The 18,874-nt window shown below is 44.2% G+C and overlaps 1 protein-coding gene across 1 annotated transcript in view; it reads left to right on the forward strand.

Moving 5' to 3' along the window:
- The window catches only part of BTBD11 (BTB (POZ) domain containing 11), a 365,311-nt gene that overhangs the window by 204,889 nt on the left and 141,548 nt on the right, over nt 1–18,874 (forward strand). Inside the window, exon 2 of the mRNA XM_011975542.1 lies at nt 9,824–9,973. Coding sequence (XP_011830932.1) covers nt 9,898–9,973 — 76 coding nt within the window. The 5' untranslated portion in view covers nt 9,824–9,897. The remainder of the gene's footprint in view (nt 1–9,823; nt 9,974–18,874) is intronic.

Consider the following 18,874-nt stretch of genomic DNA (forward strand, 5'->3'; position numbering starts at 1 on the left):
ACATGACGTTATGCCCATGAGTGTCACTACTGTGTAGGGGACAAGGGAAAGGCTTTTCAGAGAACTTTCAAAGGCCACAGTTCATGCTCCTGGGGGCCAGTTGATCTCCAAAATCTGACTGACCTGTGACATTTCCATAGCTACCCAAGACTTAGCTGGAGGTCTAAAATACCATTCCATGCCTGGAAGTTCTGAAATGGAGCCCTAAATCTTTTAGGAGGAGTTGGGGACTGAAGCAGGTATTCCCAAGTCCTGCCAGGCCCCAGGAGCTCTTGATACAGAGATGAGGAAACAGGGAGAATGAGTCTGTTTCCTCTTAAGCCCCTATGAGGTGGAGGTCACCCAGGACTCTTGGGAAAGTTGCAATGATAATGCAAGAAAGGCTGACCTCTGGGAGAGAAGGAGGGATGGCAAAGGAGGTAACTAACAATCTTGTTTGGATTATGTTGAAAGGGAAGGTTCTTAGGCAGTCTGAAGCCAAACCACCAAAAGAAATAAGATGTAGAAAACAAAGATGGAGAATTTTCAGAATTGAGTTCAAGAACGGAGCTTAAAGTACACGTGGAGAATAAGGTGGTGACCTTCTGAAAAGAACATGAAGATATTTGTGATTTGTGGATCATTTATTAATTCAACCATGAACACTGACTACCACAAAGACAACAGGATGTGTTCCTGCCCTCACAGGCTTCAGGTTGGCTGGGGAGACAGACCCCCTACCCACTAGTATACTGTGAGAAAAACAGCAGCTCATAGCAGGAATGGGGTCCCACTGTGCAGCACAGCAGGGTGACCCCAAGTCAGCCTGGGAGCTTCGGGACACTTCCCAAAGGAGCTCATCACTGGGGCCGGGACCTGCAGATGCAGATGCTTTTCCGAATTGGAGTGGGGCATGCCTCTCGCAAAGCAATGGTTTCAACAAACCAAGCCTGAATCTGTTTCCCACTGCCAAGTCTCTTAAAAGGGGTTTCCAGGCTAGTGTACAAACATTTTTTCTTAATCTGATAATTTCCTGTCTTGTTTCCTAATAAATTTAACAGTAAAAGAAAGCCTTCTGGCATTGTCTGTGTTATTGGATTCCTAAATCTTTAGTTTCAGAGACCTTCACTTAGATTATTAGCAAACATTTATCGACCCCCTTCTCTGTGCCAGGTTGTCTCTGTTTATTATCCCATTACAGCCTCCCAGCCACGCTAGAGGGTAGATAGTATCAAACACTTTATAGAGGGAGAAATACGCTCAGAGAAGCCAAGTCAAGAGCCCTGGCCACACAGCTGGAAGCCGGTAAGGTGGGAATCTGAACCTGGCCAGGTCCGTCTGATGCCCGTTCAAGGGCTGGCGCGCTGCTGCACCCCAGCTGCTTCCTTCCCCTTTGTTAAAGCTGAGACTGGCGCCAGGACACTCCCCTTTACATTCTGGGGGTCATTTAACAGAAGACCAAACCTAGCTTGTCAGGCAGGACTTAGCAGAGTCAGCTCTCCTCCTGCAGCTGACTGCAGAGACAGACAAGGCAGCACCCAAGCCTGTGTCCAGAGTACCAAGGCTTACACAGTCAGCCCCTCCCCAGCACAGCCTTATACAATTATCTCGGGCTTGTAGCTCCTTCCCCAGTGCTACACCATAACCCTCCCCACACTGGGAAGTAAACCTTTGGTTGCTCACACTCTAATGCTGGAGACAGACAACACATTAACTGATAATATATAATATAGTATAACACAGTAGTAGGTGCTATAAAGAAGAAATAAAACAGAGTGAGGGGATGGGAGAGCGATGCTGGGTGTTACTTTTTAGTAAAGTACTCAGAAAGATTTCTCTGATGGCTGGGCACAGTGGCTCACACCTGTGAAAGGACGTAATCCCAGCACTTTGGGAGGCTGATGAGGGCGGATCACTAGAGCTCAGGAGTTTGAGACCAGCCTGGCTAGCATGGCAAAACCCCCTCTCTACAAAAAATACAAAAATTAGCTGGACGTGGTGGTGTGCACCTGTAGTCCCAGCTACTTGAGAGGCTGACGTGGGAGGATGGCTTGAGCCTGGGAGGTGGAGGTTGCAGTGAGCCAACATCGGGCCACTGCACGCCAGCCTGGGCAATACAGCCAAATGTTGTCTCCAAACAAAGAAAAAGAAAAAGAACAGTCTTTTGAGGAGGTGACATTTGAGCAAATAGAGCCCTAATGAGTAAGGGAGTAGGCTGTGCGTCTACCTGAGAAAAGAGAGTTCGAGAAGAGAGCAGAGCAAATGAAAGGGCCCTGAGATGAAAATGTATTTGCTATGCCTGAAACCCCCAAGAGAGTCATTTTATCATCTGTGCCATCCCTGCCTTCCTATGCACTAGGAAGATTCTTCCAAAGGCCAGGCCCAAAAGAAATTGGCAGTTGGGAATTGCCTGGAACAAATAGATTCTACACAGCAACATGGGGAAAAGTGAAAAGCATTTTACGGCAGTAAGTTAACCAACTCTCAGTTTCATAACTGATAAGTACCAGTTAGATATTGTGCATATGCAGCATAACAAACTACCTCTAAATTCAGTGGCTTAAAACATCAACCATTTTCTATTGCTCAGTTCTCTGTGGGTCAGCAGGGTGGTTCTGTGATCTTGGCCAGGCTCACTTATGAGTCTGGTCAGTTACAGGTTGAACAGGCAGCTCTGCTAATCTTGGCCAGACTCTCTTGCATTTTTAGGATTTGGCTGACTGTCCATTGGTCTAGGAGAGCCTTGGCTCTTCTCCATGTGTCCTTCTTATCCTCCAGCATGCTAGCCAGGCTTCTTCTCTTGGTGGTGGCAGGGTTCTAAGAGAGAAGAAGCAGGCAAGACCGTTTGAAGCCTACACTTGGAACTGGCACCCTAATATTCCCATCACATTCTGGTGGCCAAAGCAAGTCACAGGCTGGCCAAGATTTAACGGATGGGCAAATAGACCCTTGATGGAAGGAACTTCAAAATCATCATGCATGCATATGGACAGGGGTGAAAAATGGAGACCATTTTTGCAGTCAGTCTACCCGAACAGATAAGGAATCAGAGACTGGAAAGCGTAACACTGCTTAATTCTGGAGCAAGGAACTATAACTTCTGGCCCCCAGGTTTTAGTGGGGAGTCTGGAATATTTTACCTATTCTGATGGAAGCCCCATCAACAAAGCTTTTTTAAGCTCTGGTCAGCCTCGGAGTTTTAAGGATGTCCATTAAGTTCAAGAGGACTTTGAGGGCCCTGAAGACCAGAAATTACCCTGCATCAAGCCCAGAGGTTTTCACTTAATAACTACTGGTAAAGAAAAATTAACTCCATACTTAATAAATCTACATGGTTCTGTTCATCCACCAGCCTTGATCCCCTAAGTTTCCCCAGAAATGACTACAAAATATATGGAAACCCCAGGAAGCAAAAGAAACAGAGTTAATGAGTTATTTCACTGTTTGTGCTTAATTTGTTATTTCCAACAGATTTTGAGGCAGCTTGTAAAAATATGTACAACATTGTACCATAGATAACAAAAGGCAAAAATATTAAAAATGCATTTCCTTATGTACACACGGGCTGCAAATTTGGCTGTGAGCTTCCTAGTAGGAACTGAAAGTAGGAAACACATCTACGCTATGTATCTCTAGACTTTGTCTTTTGTCCCATGGGGACAAATTGTAAAGGTTTTCCATTTGAAGTTAATGGTATTTCAGCACCCACGAAGTCTGTATACTTGCCTGTCAGTTCCTGGGTAATAATGCCAGGGAAAACATCTCACATTTGGTTATACTATAAGCTCCAGGAGGGCAGGGATCCAGCTGTCTGTGTACGACCATGTTCCCTAGTTGTGCCTGCCAGAGAGTAGGGGTTGAGTAACCAAGAAGCAGTGTGCTGAGTGGCTGACAGATTGAGCTCTGGAATCAGAAGACTTGGTATTCAATTCCTAGCCCCATTTTTAGGATCTATGTGACCTTAGGCAAATTACCAAACGTCTCTAAGTTCTATTGCATTCCCTATAGAGTAGAGATAATAATGGCAAATATTTTATAACACTTCCTCCATGCCAGGTACTTTTCTAAATGTTTTATACATATTAACTTTTTAAAATCTTCCTACAACCCTGTGAGGTAGTCACTATTAATATTACCATTTTACAGATAGGAAAATCAAGGCACAGAATGATTATACTTACTTGCCTAAAGCTACACAAGTGGTAAGTAAAGCAATCAGGGTTCAAACCCAGGCAATGTGAACCCAGAGTCTTTGCTCTTAACAGTTACCTTATACTGTCTCCTAATAAATGTTGGATTTCCTACCATATAGTGTGGCTGAGAGGATTAAAATAAATCTGAATTTAAACATGTAAAATGCTAAGCAGATTGCTTGGCCCATAGTTTGTACTCCATAAAAGTTGGCTGTTCTCCTCCTTCTCCTCCTTCATCACCACCACCATCATTATCATTGAAGGTTGGATGGATCAATGCTGATGGTTCTCTTACTTGATTTTCTCTTTGTAGATAAGTAGCATCTGATATGGTTTGGCTCTGTGTCCCCACCCAAATCTCACCTTGAATTGTAATCCCCATAATCCTCTCATGTCAAGGGCGGAAGCAGGTGAAGATAATTGAATCATGGGGGCAGTTTCCCCCATGCTGTTCTCCTGAAAGTAAGTGAGTCCTCACGAGATCTGATAGTTTTGTAAATGCCTGGCATTTCCCCTGCTTGCAGTCACTCCTTCCTGCCACTCTGTGAAGAAGGTGCCTGCTTCTCCTTTGCCTTCTGCCATGATTGTAAGTTTCCTGAGGCCTCCCCAGCAACGTGGAACTGTGAGACAATTAAACCTCTTTCCTTTCTAAATTACCCAGTCTTGGGTATTTCTTCATAGCAGTGTGAGAATGGACTAATATAGCATCCCTGTCCCCTGCGTTCAATTAAAAAAAAAACATAGACACAGAGAAAAGCCCAGAGGAGAGTGAAAGGATGTCAGGGCATCATATTTGCCAAGGGGCCATCCTATACATCTAGAAAGGTAGGCACATTGGGAGGCAGCAGTGCACCCTGATGGCCTCTATCAGAGACACAGTGCCAGACATGGTTGGCCCAGGGTTTTGCCCAGAGCAGCAGCTCTCATATTTTTTGTTCAAAATGACCTCACCAAATGGTTGTCTGTCTCCAGTTGCACAAGATTGTGAGAAGATGATCTGCAAGGCCATTTGAATCCAGACATTAACTAAATGGAACAGCACATCTGGAACAGGGTATTTATCAGACACTTTCTATAGGCCAGAGGCTTTAAGCGTATTATCTTGTTTAATCACTGCAATAAACCTATGAAATAGATAGTTTAACCCCTCTTCACTGATGCAGAAGCTGGCTGGAGAGCAGGAAGTTCTTTGTCCCAGTTGCACAGAGGGCAGCTGCAGGATGGTATCAAGCTCTGGCAGTGCTGGTATCTTGTTTCCCTTGCTCTACCCCACCTTGCCACCAGGCCACTCCCAGAGAAGAGAAACCTTGAATAAATGGGAATGTGGACAATCAAAGGCATTGGTTTGCCCTCTTTTAGGACCCATAAACTCTTTGGAGAACTTGGATGAACTCTCCCCTTAGACAAATGCACAACACACTCAAAGTAACAGAATTTCAGGAAGACCGTGACCCCTCCAGCCCACTGTGGATCCTGGCTTATGTTCACTTGCTCTCCAGGGAAATTATTTCCTTTAGGTCCACTCAAACTCATATTTGAACCTCAGTTCCCTCTGTTTCTAAACTTGGGTCTTCATCACCAGGCCATGGCTGTCCTGGAAATAGACAAGTAGTCCAAAACTCAGGCCTGCATCTGACACTAAAACATGATGCTCGCACCTTCTCCCTGACCAAGCAGATTTTTACACAAAAAATAAATAAATAACTTCAGTTTATGTGTATACCCCACATAGAGTCTCCAACGAGGAAAAAGAAAATTAAACCCTGGTATATAATCTTTGTGTAATAGATCAATTATAGATTTCTCTAATCTCTATAATCTAACTCTCGACGCTTCTTTGAATAATTTTCTTTCCATATTTAAATTTCTTAACCCCTAAAAGAAGGAGAAATAATTCCAAGGGAAATTGTTGATTCTTATGATAAAGGACAAAGTAGTCTAAAGCTGGGTTAGTGCACATTAACTGACTTTGCTCTCAGTTAACATACATTGAGAACCTATTGTTTGCTTAGCACATGCAGAATACTTTGATATACATGATCTCATTTCGCTCTTACACCTCACTCCCATCCCCAGAAGTCCAATGCGGAAAACAAAGTCATTACTATCACCCTCATTTCACAGAAGAGGAAACTGAGGTCCAGAGAGGTTCTGTGACCTGCCCAAAGTCAAACAGTGAGATGTGGCAGAGCTAAGATTGAAGCTCTGGGGTCCAGTCTCCAAGTCCCATTTGCTCAGGCCTCAACCAATATATGAGGCAACGTTTTAAAACACAGATCTGGGTTGTTGACTTGCCGCAAATAATGCAAATACCAAGAAAGCAATCCCGTTGAGAACATGTGAGTCATCTGTACTGTTAATTAGGCAACCTTCTCCCCAACATTCAGGACCCAGGTCTCGAATCTCCTTTGCTGTGAAGTCCCCTCTGACCATCATCCCCTTTCCCTAAGCAGAGGGTCTCATTACCCTGAAAACTGGGTCACATGTTGGAGTGGGTCATGATTATCTGGTACTTTTTGCAGTGAACTCTTTAAGGGGTAGTAAGTTCCTGAATTAGAGTCAGAGACACCAGGAGCATCAGATGAGGAATTGGCCCAAGATTCATTACCGTGGCAACAGCTACTTGACTTAGCCTCTGACTTAATGTCTTGGCAGGTGGGCAAACCAGGGAGAGCAAGGATGACTCAGTGTGTTCCTGCCTGGGCTGAACAGGAGAATGACATGGCTGTCAAGGGAGAGGCAGGAGGCTGGGCTTGGATGGCGAGCATTTCTGGGAAGGTCTTGTCTTCCCTGAAAGCTGAGGATTTCTGAAGTATAGCACTAGGTAGTGCCCAGGAAATGGTGAATCTGTGTCACAGCCCACAGTGTTTTCAAACTGCCCATGTCGACCCATTAGTGGATCATGATGTCACTTTTGTTGCTGCTGTTTCAGCATTTTTTATTACTAAGATGGAAGAGAAGTGAAAAGGAAAACAAATGAGAGGGCCTCACATGTAGTAAGGGTCGCTGTTATTTTCCATTAATTTTTTTAATGGAAATCATGAAGAGTGTGCGTGTGGGTGTGGGTGTGTGCGCACACCAAGCTGTGATATAAAATATATTCTTACTCTGAGTCACAGTCAAAAATATTTGAAAAAACAAGATTGGATTAGAATCTTAGAAAAATATCCCTTGACTAATTTCCTGATTATAGAAACATTAAACTCTAATGGTCATCTGTATCATTCATCCATTATTCATTATTTTTTATTTTTTTGGAGACACAGTCTCACTCTGTCACCCAGGCTGGAGTGCAGTGGCATGATCTCAGCTCGCTGCAACCTCCACCTCCTGAGTTTCTCCTGCCTCAGCCTCCCAAGTAGCTGGGATTACAGGCATCTGCCACCACAGCCGGCTAATTTTTTGTATTGTTAGTAGAGGCAGGGTTCCACCATGTTATCCAGGCTGGTCTTGAACTCCTGACCTCAGGTGATCCACCCACCTCGACCTCCCAAAGTGCTGGGATTACAGGCATGAGACACCACCCCTGGCCCCGTTATTCGTTATTCACTATTTATTTATCCAAAAAGTCATCTACTTGAGTTCCCTACCCTGTTGTCTCACCCCCTGTTAGATGTGAAGGTAAAACATTTAGGAGAAAGTGAGTAGCTCCGTGTGTCTGGAGCCACCAATCAGGCAGTGAGGACGAGAGCAGGAGTGTGACAGGCCCACCGTATGAAGATGCCCATCTTCAAAGGAGGCACCTTTGCTGAGACTATGTGGTTCAGGCAGGGTGAGGAGTGGACTTTAACTACTGACTTTGGCATTCTGTCTCCCGTCACCTGCTAGTTGGTTTAAATTATTTAGCACTTGTCTATTGCCACTATTTTATTTCCAGACTATTTTGTCCATGCCAGTATCATCTCTTCAGTTTTAAATGATTTGAATGTGTCCTCTTCTTTTGCATCTCCAAAATGCCGAGCAGGGTTGGAAACACAGCAGGTATTCAGTAAGTGCTTCCACTGTATTGACAGATACTTGTTCTTTAGGTCTCTGATAAGACATCCCTTCATTCCTAACCTTCTCCTACCACAGAGCATTTAAGAAATGGTTTTGCAGCTATGTGTGTAACAACCTGTCTCCTTCACTTACACTGGGAGTTCACTTAGCATGGGATTATGTGTGTTCTCTCCATCACTATATCCTCAACCCCAAACACAGCACAATGTCTGCCTTGTTCCTTGTATCCTCAGTAGGATACTTGGTAGGTGTATCTGTTAGTTTTCACCACAATAATGGTGAGTAACTAACATCCCCACTATCTCAGTGGCATACCAAATAAGCATATGTCTTTGCGGGCAGCCGGGGCAGCTCTAAGCTGCAGGCCAGTTCTGGATCTGCTCTGTGTGTCTCTCATGCCAGGCTAGCCAGAGCATGTTTTTCTTCTCTTTTCCCACCTTCAGATCTGCAGTTTTGCAGACAATGCATGTTTTTCTTTTTTCTTTTTCTTTCTTTTTTTTTTTTTTTTTGACAGTCTTGCTCTGTTGCCTAGGCTGAAGTGCAGTGGCATGATCTCGGTTCATCACAGCCTCCACCTCCCGGGTTCAAGCAATTCCCCTGCCTCAGCCTCCCTAGTAGCTGGGACTACAGACACATGCCACCCACACCCAGCTAATTTTTATAGTTTTAATAGAGACGGGGTTTTACCATGTTGGCCAGGCTGGTCTCGAACTCCTGACCTCAGGTGATCTGCCTTCCTTGGCCTCCCAAATTGCTGGGATTATGGGCGTGAGCCACCATGCCAGGCCTAGGGCATGTTTTTCTTATGACCAAGGTAGAGGCGCAAGAGAGCAAGTTCGATTTTACAAGTAGTCTGCAGGCTTTTGACTCCATCGTGTTTGTTAACATAGCTTTGACCGAAGTAAATCAAGTAGTCAAGTCCAAAGTCAAGAGGAAAGGAAATGCACTCGACTTAGGGAGTTTGGGGTGGCAAAGGAAAGAGTGAATATTTCCGAATCATCCACCCAAGTAAGTTCCCAGCTTCTCACTGAATGTTTATGGAATGGAAAGGAAGGGAAGAGAATAATTGGATTGCAGGAATTTTCCGTGGGTATTCACCATACAAGTTACAAAAGCCCATGGGGACTCTGCTACCTCCTGACATACAGCTCTACAGAGAAAGCCAGAAGCCTTGTCAAACAGGTAACAGCCCGACCATCCAGAGCTAGAGTTGTTGAGCAAACAAAGTGAGCCCTCAGAAGCAATTTTAGGCAGAGACTATTCCCCCAGGGCACTGAGGGACCACAACTGCCTTTGTGGGGAGAACAAGGGGAGCGACCACCAGAGTCACAAGAAGTCACATCTAGGAGTGGATAGCAACCCTTCCAGGCATGAGGAGAGGATTCTGTTTTGTGTCCTTTGGAAATGCGTGTGTCCAGATGAATGCCCATATGCTTGCTAAAATCAGTAGTCAGGACTTCTAAGAGACCTTTGCAAATAGCTGGGCATCCATTTCTAAAAAGAGTCCAGAGCACTGGTTCCTACACTGGCTTTCTTTGCAGTACCAGCTCTGGTGTGGTTTGAGATTATGCAAAATGTTGCACCCCTGCCTTGGTTAACTGAAAAATAACAATATGTTTTCCTTTCATTCTCTGTCTCCCTTCTGACTGCAGGGGTGCTGTGCCTACCAGACAGCCTGAATCTTCACAGAGACCCACAGCGGTCAAACAAGCCGGGAGAACTGCCCATGTTCAGCCAGTCGGAGCTGAGGACCATCGAGCAGTCCTTGCTGGCCACGCGCGTAGGCAGCATCGCAGAACTGAGTAAGTAGATGTTGGTTCTCCAGCTCTCATGCCTCAAGACATATCCTGTCTGTGCCCGAAGTGACACAGTGTCCTCATGCCAATCCCTCAGGGCACTACTTTGTAATCAGTGGGGTGACACCTTTTATTGAGTGCCTGCTGTGTACACTAAACAATGCCAGTAGCATGGGGAAGGTAAGAGCTCTGAAGCTGGTACATTTCCTGGTTCCATCATAAATCGGGTCAGGTTCCTAAGCTTTTCTGAACCTCAGTTTCCTTTTCTATTAAATAGAGAAAATACCAATGCCTACCCAGAGTGTAGCTGCAGTGATTCAATGAGCTCACATCCATAAAGGTGTCAACCTAAATAACAAGCAGAGAAGGAGATTCTCTAAAAGAAAACCATGTTTATCTGGGAATAGGCCTTGCAATGAGAATATGCATGCCAGAGTATATTCTCAGAGAAATACTACGTGTGTATTTGGGGGCTAAAGGAAGACAATGGTCTTTAATGGAAAAGTGAGGAGGGGGATTACAAAATTGTTTTTGAGATAATTATCCTTGGCTACAAGGATCAATAAATAACAAGGGTAGCACCAGTCTGAGATTGGACTGGCAGTTGCTGGTCACATGTCTTCATATAAGTAGAGTGTGTGTGTGTGTGTGTGTGTGTGTGTGTGTGTGTGTGTGTATAAGGATACCATGGCCTTTGTGCAAGGCTGTGATTTTTGCAGAGGTTTTCTGTGATAGTTCTTGTTATCAGGCATTTGTGCATGAGAATCTTCCCTTCATGGCCTTCCCTGACTCTCTTCATCAGGGATTTTAACACAAATGATTCCATTTTAATTCTGACAGCTTTCACAAGAGGGTTTGCCAAGGTGCCTGGCACATGGTAAATACTCTATAAATGGCTGGCTACTGTTGATTTCCACAGTGAGATCCACTTAAATCATATATCAGGTCACATCTTTCCTCTGTTCAGAGTCCTCCACTGGCTCTGGTTCAGTGGTTCCCCATCTGACCCACAGGAAAAGCCAAAGCCCCAGAATTACTGCCAGCTCCCCCCATCCCCTACCCTCCCCAGACACCCTCCTCCATCTTCCCTCTGTCCCCTACTTGTTCCTTGAACACAGCAGGCATACCACAGGACCTTTGCACTTACTCTTCCCTCTGCCTGAACTGCTCTTCCTCCAGGTATCCCCATGGCTCACTCCCTCACTACCTTCACATTTCACCCAAATATTACCTTCTCAATGAAGCTTTCCATGACCATTGTATTTAAAATCATAATACTCTGAGGACCCTTGTCTTAGTCAACTTGGGTCACTATAATGAAATACCATAGACAGCGTGACTTAAAACACAGACATTTATTCCTCATGGTTCTGGGGGCTGGGAAGTCCAAGATAGAGGTGCAGGACAATTCAGTTCCTGGTGAGGTCTCACTTCCTAGCTTGCACATGGGTACCTTCTCCCTGTGTTCTCATAGGGTGGTGGGGTGGGGGAAGGTATTCCTCTTCTTATAAGTCCTCCAACCCTATCATGAGGTTCCACCCTCATGGACTCACCTAACCCTAATCATTTGCCAAAGGCTCTATCTCCAAATACTATCACATTGAAGGGCAGGGCTTCAACATATGGATTTGGGGTGATGAACTTTCAGACTATGTCAACTCTTCTCCCCTTCATTGCTTTACTTTTATCCCCAGAAGTTACCATCCTAAGATATACTCTATATTTTTGTTTTTTAATAATAGGTTTATTGAGATATAGTTCGTATACAATTTACCTTTGTAGAGCATACAGTTCAGCAGTTTTTAGTATATTTACCAGGACATGCAACCATGACTATAATCAATTTTAGAACATTTGTATTACCGCAATGAGAAACCCAGTACCCATCATCAACTACTCCCCTCCCCTCCCACCCACACTCTGTATTTTTTTTTTAAATTATTTCTCTATCCCCCTAGTATATAGAACATAGTAGAAACATTTTATTTGCTCACTGATGTAACCCTAGCACCAGGAATACTGCTTGGCATATAGTAGGCCCTCAGGAAACATGAAGGAAGGAAGAGAAAGAGAGAGTGGTTGGGAAATGGGAAAAGGAGGGAAAGAAGGGAAGGGAAGGGAAAGGGAAGGGAAGGGAAAGGAAGGAGGGAGGGAGGCAAAAGAGGTAGAAAGATGCAAAGAAGGAAGGGATAATCAAGGTTGAGGTATCCCAAGTTTAAGTAATAATTTACCATGCTTATATACCCCCAAATTCAGGACTGTGCTCTCTGAGTCTGACCAACCACAGGAAAATAATCCTGTATTTACTTATGATCCAATTGATTATCAAAAAATTTAGCTGAGTATTAGTTACTGATGGAATTGAAGCATTGATCACAGAAATGCTAGAATGTGTTAAAGTGGGAGTTGGTATTGAAATTCCAGCAAATCCTAAACTATGAAGGGATTTAAGACCCAAAATGCAACTTCCACTTCTTCCCAGAGGAACTCCCTGGACACCCAGATAGGCACCCTCCATTAAGCTTACGGCCTGCACCCTGGAAAGGGAGTCAGTAGCTGATCAAAGCTATAGGGGGTGCTTATGGCCACTAGAGAGCTACTTTCCTGGCATCTGAATTTGGAAATTGAGCTTCCCATTCCCTTCAAACCTCTGAAGTTACAAAACGCCTCCTGTCACAGGGCCTCCTAGCTACTGGTCAGTCCTGTGATTCTTCTGAGACTTTTGGGTGCCACAACACCTTTGGCAATCTGGCGAACCTGTGGACCCTGTCTCAGAATAATATTTTTGAATGCATAATGTGCAAATGATTACAAAGGAAACTGATTACATTAAAATTCAATCATCATAATATTTTTAATCTCAATTGTGGTATAGTAGTTCTCTGTTTTTTTTTTTTTTAATTAGCATGTGACATAACAAGATCTAGCAGCAGGTCAGATGTCCCCATGATTTGGGGGTAATATGTGTGAATGCTGTTTTGAGATGTCTGCTACAAGTGGAATGGGGTAAGGAAATATCTGCATTTTAATACGTACTCAGGGCATTCAGAGGCAGAAGGTCCAAGCAGCATTCTTGGAGAAACATTGCTCTAAGAAGAAGTGCTACACATTGGGGACTTCAGTATTTTCCAGGACATGCTCATGACCCTAGAAATGTAGGATCTGGCTACCGAGTTGGGACATAGCTTTGTGGGACAACCCCAGAAGAGGCCCTCATACCATGTGGCTCACACGCACTGTCCCTAGGGTCTCAAAGCTTTGTCCTGGGATGTCTCAAAGTCCTCCCATGGCCTCCAACACCTGGATTGGGCTATGCATAATTCCAGCGCTCTCTTCCAAGAAAGGATTTGCTAAACAAATCTGCTCTTTGCCTAACAGGCAGCCTGCAGGAGCTGCTTGCCGCATAAATTGTTTTTAAGGACAATTTGCTCTGTAAATTAAATGCTGTCCTCATTGAATGTTGACTTTTGCATATGAGTTGTTGGCACACAAATGGGTGTTGCTAATTGCGAATGGGTTTTGTACATTAACTAAGTCAGCCCCATAGAATGTGCACACAAGGAAACACTTTGATAAGTCACATCAGCGGCTGAAAGGAATAAAATTGCCTTTTTTTCTGATCTGACTGTCATTTAGACTGGCTTGCTCTGTGGTCTGAATCAATACAGCCTTGCTCTCTGTGTACATAGAGAGCTGTTCTTCATATTCAAAGGCTGCTCTGCCAATGTGGACGGTAGAAACCACTGTTTTTGCAGCAGAGGTGAGATGGAGAGTTTGTTCTCAGTCATCCCTGCTCTTGTTGAAACAGGGACACGTCTGGCTAGGGTCAAGAGGGGAGCCCTATTTTAATAGCTAATAACAATAATAATGGCAGCAGCTGATGTTTAATGAGCCAGGGAACTATGCTAAGTGTTTACAGGAATTACTTCCAACATGTTATTATTGTCCTCATTCGATGATATGGGAATGGAAGCAAGAGGAGGTTAAACAATTTGTCCAAGATCAACCACACCTGTGAATTGAATGGCTCAAAATTGAATCCAGGCTTCTCAAGGCAAAGCTTTTATACTTAACCACGAAACTACACTCCCTCAAGGGAAGTCCAGAAGATATTTCCACTCAGACCTGAGATTCCCCACCTCTGTACCATCAGGGTGTCAGTTGGGTCTGCGTTCCCTGCAAATCACTCTGAAGATTTGCAATTTGCTCTGTAGGGTGCACTGTGGGTACTCTCCTGTAAACTAAACTGGAGGTGCGAACATTCACAAAGCTTACAATACCTCCCCAAATACAGCAGGCGCTGCATGATGACATTTCAGTCAATGACAGACTACATATATGATGGTGGTCCCATAAGATCATAATACTGGCCAGGTGCAGTGACTCACACCTGTAATCCCAGCACTTTGGGAGGCTGATGTGAGGGGATTGCTTGAGCCCAGGAGTTTGAGACCATCTTGGGCAACATAGTGAGACTTTGTCTCTACAAAAAATAAAACAAAATTAGCCAGGTATGGTGGCACGCACCTGTAGTCCCAGCTACTCGGAAGGCTGAAGTGGGAGGATTCCTTGAGCACTGGAGGTCAAGACTGCAGTGAGTCATGATCACGCCTCTGCACTCCAGCCTGGGCGACAGAGCAAGATCCTGTCTCAAGAAAAGAAAGAAAGAGAGAAAGAGAGGGGAGAGAGAGAGAGAGAGAGAAAGAAAAGAAAAGAAAAAAGATTGCTGCATTTTTTACTGTACCTTTTTTATGTTTAGGTATGTTTAGATACACAAGTACTTCCCATTGTGTTACGATTGCCCACAGTATCAGGACAGACACATACTGTACAGGTTTGTAGCCTGAGAGTGATAGGCTACACGCTACAGCCTAGGTGTGCAGTAGGCTGTACCCCTGGGTTTGTGTAAGTGCAGTCTACGGTGTTCATCCAACAATGAAATCGTCTAAGGACATATTTCTCAGAACCCGTCCCTGTTGTGAATCAATGCTGGGCTGTATTTAGACAGGGGACCACCTCTGCGGACTGGGACTCCTCCTGGTAGCCCTTGCCTGTTTCCTTGGGGCCTCATATTAAAATCTAGAACTGTCTTGATCACCCGAAATGTCCAAAGCACTTATCTTTGTCCAGCCTGTTATGGCTTGAGGTAGAAACACATCCCCTCTTTCTGGAGCACCTACTGTGTACCAGCTGCTTTGAATACCTTTAAGGTATTATTCTTCTCCTTTCACAGATAAGCAAACTGAGACTTAGGAAGGATAAATGTCTTGCCCAAGGCCACTCATCTAGTAAGTGGCAGTCATAATTAAAACCATTTTTTCTTTTTCCCTCTGCTGTGCTGTGTGCAAATCAGCTTTGTATTGTGAGCACCTAACACCATCACCCACAGCTCAGGAAATGTCCCTTGAATGTCGAATGAATAAATGAATGACCTAAAGTGAACTTGTCTGAGAAACAAAAACAGAAGAAAATGCTGCGAGTGGGACTGTTAATGAAACCCAGTCAGATAATAAATTTTCTATTGAGCTGAATTTTGAACTCAGGGATGTAGAGCTGAACCTATGCAGGTTCTAAAATATTTGGTAAGCTAAATCAAGAGGCCACAAAAATCACCAAACTGACACCAGCTGGCAAGTCTTTGATCCTGAGCCCTGGGAAATTTGCCGGGCAATGGACATCACAGTTGACTTAGAGTCCGATGGGCGGTCCAGGTCTTCTTCCCCGAACCAGTGAGTAGGGCTCAGGGAAGTAGGTCCACCCAATCCCCACAGGGCTGTCGGGAAGCAGAGGCCCTGGCTTCTCTCCCTTTAGGACCAATTTGCTTTTGGTCCCATCTAAGTCCATATTTGTGTCCTCTGAGACCTTGTCTTGGCTCTTCTGCCTGTCACTCAGCCTTGCCCCCAAGCTCCCAGTTAAACCCCCAGCTGACAGTCGTTAATTATAGTGTTTGCTTTCTGTTAAAAGAAAAAAAAAATGAGGACTTCTTCATAAAATGTCTCTTCCTGTTGTCTTTTCACACTAGACTGTGAACTTGCTGTCCCCAGGCAATTAGGCAATCAAAACAGGGCAATTACTTTCCACCGCATAAAAAGCTTTTCTGGATTGTCTCTCCTCAGTGTCACCAGAAGAAAAAGCAACACCACAAAAAAAGCGCTTTTTGCTTGGACAAAGTTGTCTTTCCCCTTGTTTGAAATGTAAGTGGGCTCTTTTCTGAGAGTCCCCCACCTCCAGCCCCTAGGGTATACCTGTAATCTTCTCATGTGGCAAAGTGGCCACTGGCCTACTGATATTTCTTGAATATTCCACCGACGCCCCTACCACAAGGCCTTTGCACCTGCTGCTCCTTGTGCCTGAAATCTCTTCCCCTAATATTCTCAAAGCTCCCTCACTTCATTCAAGCCTCTTCTAAAATGTCACCTCCTCAGAGATGCCCTCCATGACTGCCCCACCCACTGACCCCTCCACACATCACTCCCTATTCCCTCTTCTGCCTTAATTTTTTTCTTGCACTTGTTACCACCTGACATGGTATATATTTGTTTCTTTTCTGTCTCCCCCACCAAGACTGTAAATCCCATAAGAGTTGAGACGGTTTTTTTGAGACGGAGTCTCACTGTTGTCTCCCAGGCTGGAGGGCAATGGCGCTATCTCAGCTCACTGCAGCCTCCGCCTCCTGGATTCAAGCAATTCTTGTGCCTCAGCCTCCCGAGTAGCTGGGATTACAGGCATGCACTACCTCGCCCGGCTAATTTTTGTATTTTTAGTAGAGACAGGGTTTCACCACGTTGGCCAGGCTGATCTCGAACTCTTGAGCTCAGGCAATCTGCCTGCCTCAGCCTCCCAAAGTGCTGAGATTACAGGTGTGAGCCACTGCATGTGGCCGAGACTTTTTTTTTTTTTTAAATATCACTGCATCCCCAATGCCTAAAACAATGTTCAGCACACAGTAGGACACAATAATATTTGCTGAATGAGTTAATGAATGGCAAGCTTCCAGCTGAATCCAGAGGTCAGCCTTCTCTTGCTGCATCTCTATTCCTTCATCTCTCCTTCTCCATAAGAATAAATCTTTCATTACTCTGTACTTAATGACCTGGATTATATGTGGTTTTTTTCTTTTCTTGTTTCTTTCTTTTTTTCTCAAGGAGAAGGGTTTCAGTCAGACAAGTTAAACAGCAGTTTATGATACTGCGGAGTGACTTGGTTTCCTCATCTGTGCTGTGTGACTTAGGGCAAGTGACTTGATCACTCTGATTTCCGGTTTTATTGTCTGTGAGAAAAGGGTGACAATACCTCCTCTCCCAGGGTTGTCAGAGGTTTGGGAAATGTACTAGAGTAAGTGGTAGCTGGCATGGACAGAAGGAAGAGTAGGGAAGGCAGTGAAGGTACTGTAGCAGCATGGGTTTGGGCAGAAGGAGCCCACCATTGGAATCTGTGACTCTTTGTCCTAGAATGGTCACACCTGGCATGCAGGAACAATGGTTTCTTGGGGGCTCCACAGATGATCCTGAGTCAGGTAGGTTAGAGTAGCATTTCCCCAAGGGTGGCACTGGAAATGATGGTAGGTGATGCATAAAACACCTTCTAATTTAAATTGCAATATATTTTTATGAGTACTAGGACAATATTAGTTTTCCATTTATGGCACTGATATGAAATTTTCTCTTAAAATGAATTTATATGTGTGAAATAATTAGCCAATTTAAAGAAAAATATTAAGTAAATAAATTGTATCAGTAGCACACAGATATGAGACACATCATGATGGTGATTCCCAAATGGCTGATATTTGGGAAACATAGTTATTAGTGGACTGATTCTCAGGTAGGCTTCTAAAATCAAACTCCAACTATCCAAACTCAGTTCAGTTAGTGACTATTGGATTTGTTGTTTTGCGATCATGACACTGACAAGGAAAGCAGCAGATAGCATATATTATAGAGCAGGGTTTGAAAGGAAGCTAGTGACTTCAGGGATCCCTGTGCCAACTCCATCTCCCATGGCCAGCCCTCCTCAGAGAAATCTTTGGGACCTCTGACCTTGGGACTAGGCTGCTGCTGTTGCTACTGCTGCCACTGATGGTGATGATGGTGGCAGTGATGGTGACAGTGATGGAGATGATGACGGTGGTCATGGTGATGATGATGGTGATAGTGATGATGATGATTATGGTGATAGTGATGATGATGGAGATGATGATGGTAGTGATGGTGATGATAGAGATGACTTTGGTGATGATGATGGTGATGTCTGAGATGATGGTAGTGATAATGATGTAATGGAGATGGTGGTGATGGTGATGATGATGGTGATGATGATGATGGAGATGATGATGGTGATAGTGATGTATTGGAGATGGTGGTGATGGTGATGATGATGGTGATGGTGATGATGATGATGGTGATGGCGATGATGATGATGGAGATGATGGTGATGATGATGGTGATGATGATGATGGAGATGATGATGGTGATAGTGATGTATTGATGGTGATGGTGATGATGATGGTGATGGTGATGATGATGGAGATGATGATGGTGATGATGATAATGATGGTGATGATGGTGACGATGATGGAGATGATGGTGATGACAATAATAATGGAGATGATGGTGGTGGTGATGATGGTGATGGTGATGATGTGACAGTGATGGTAATGATGACAGAGATGATAATCATGATGATGTACATGATGGTAATGATGATGGTGGTGGGGATGGTGATGAAGGTGAAGATGAAGATGATGATGGTAGTGATACAAAGAATAATAGTACTGAATACTTATTAAGTGCTTACAATGTACCAGACTCTGTTCCAAGTGCTTTAAATGCTTTATATGCATTTCTTCATTTAATACTATGAGGTAGGTACTATTATTGCCCTAATTTTGCAGATGAAATGAAGGTT

The sequence above is a fragment of the Mandrillus leucophaeus genome, unplaced genomic scaffold (genome assembly GCF_000951045.1).
Source record: "Mandrillus leucophaeus isolate KB7577 unplaced genomic scaffold, Mleu.le_1.0 Scaffold157, whole genome shotgun sequence".
Taxonomy (NCBI): Eukaryota; Metazoa; Chordata; class Mammalia; order Primates; family Cercopithecidae; genus Mandrillus; species Mandrillus leucophaeus.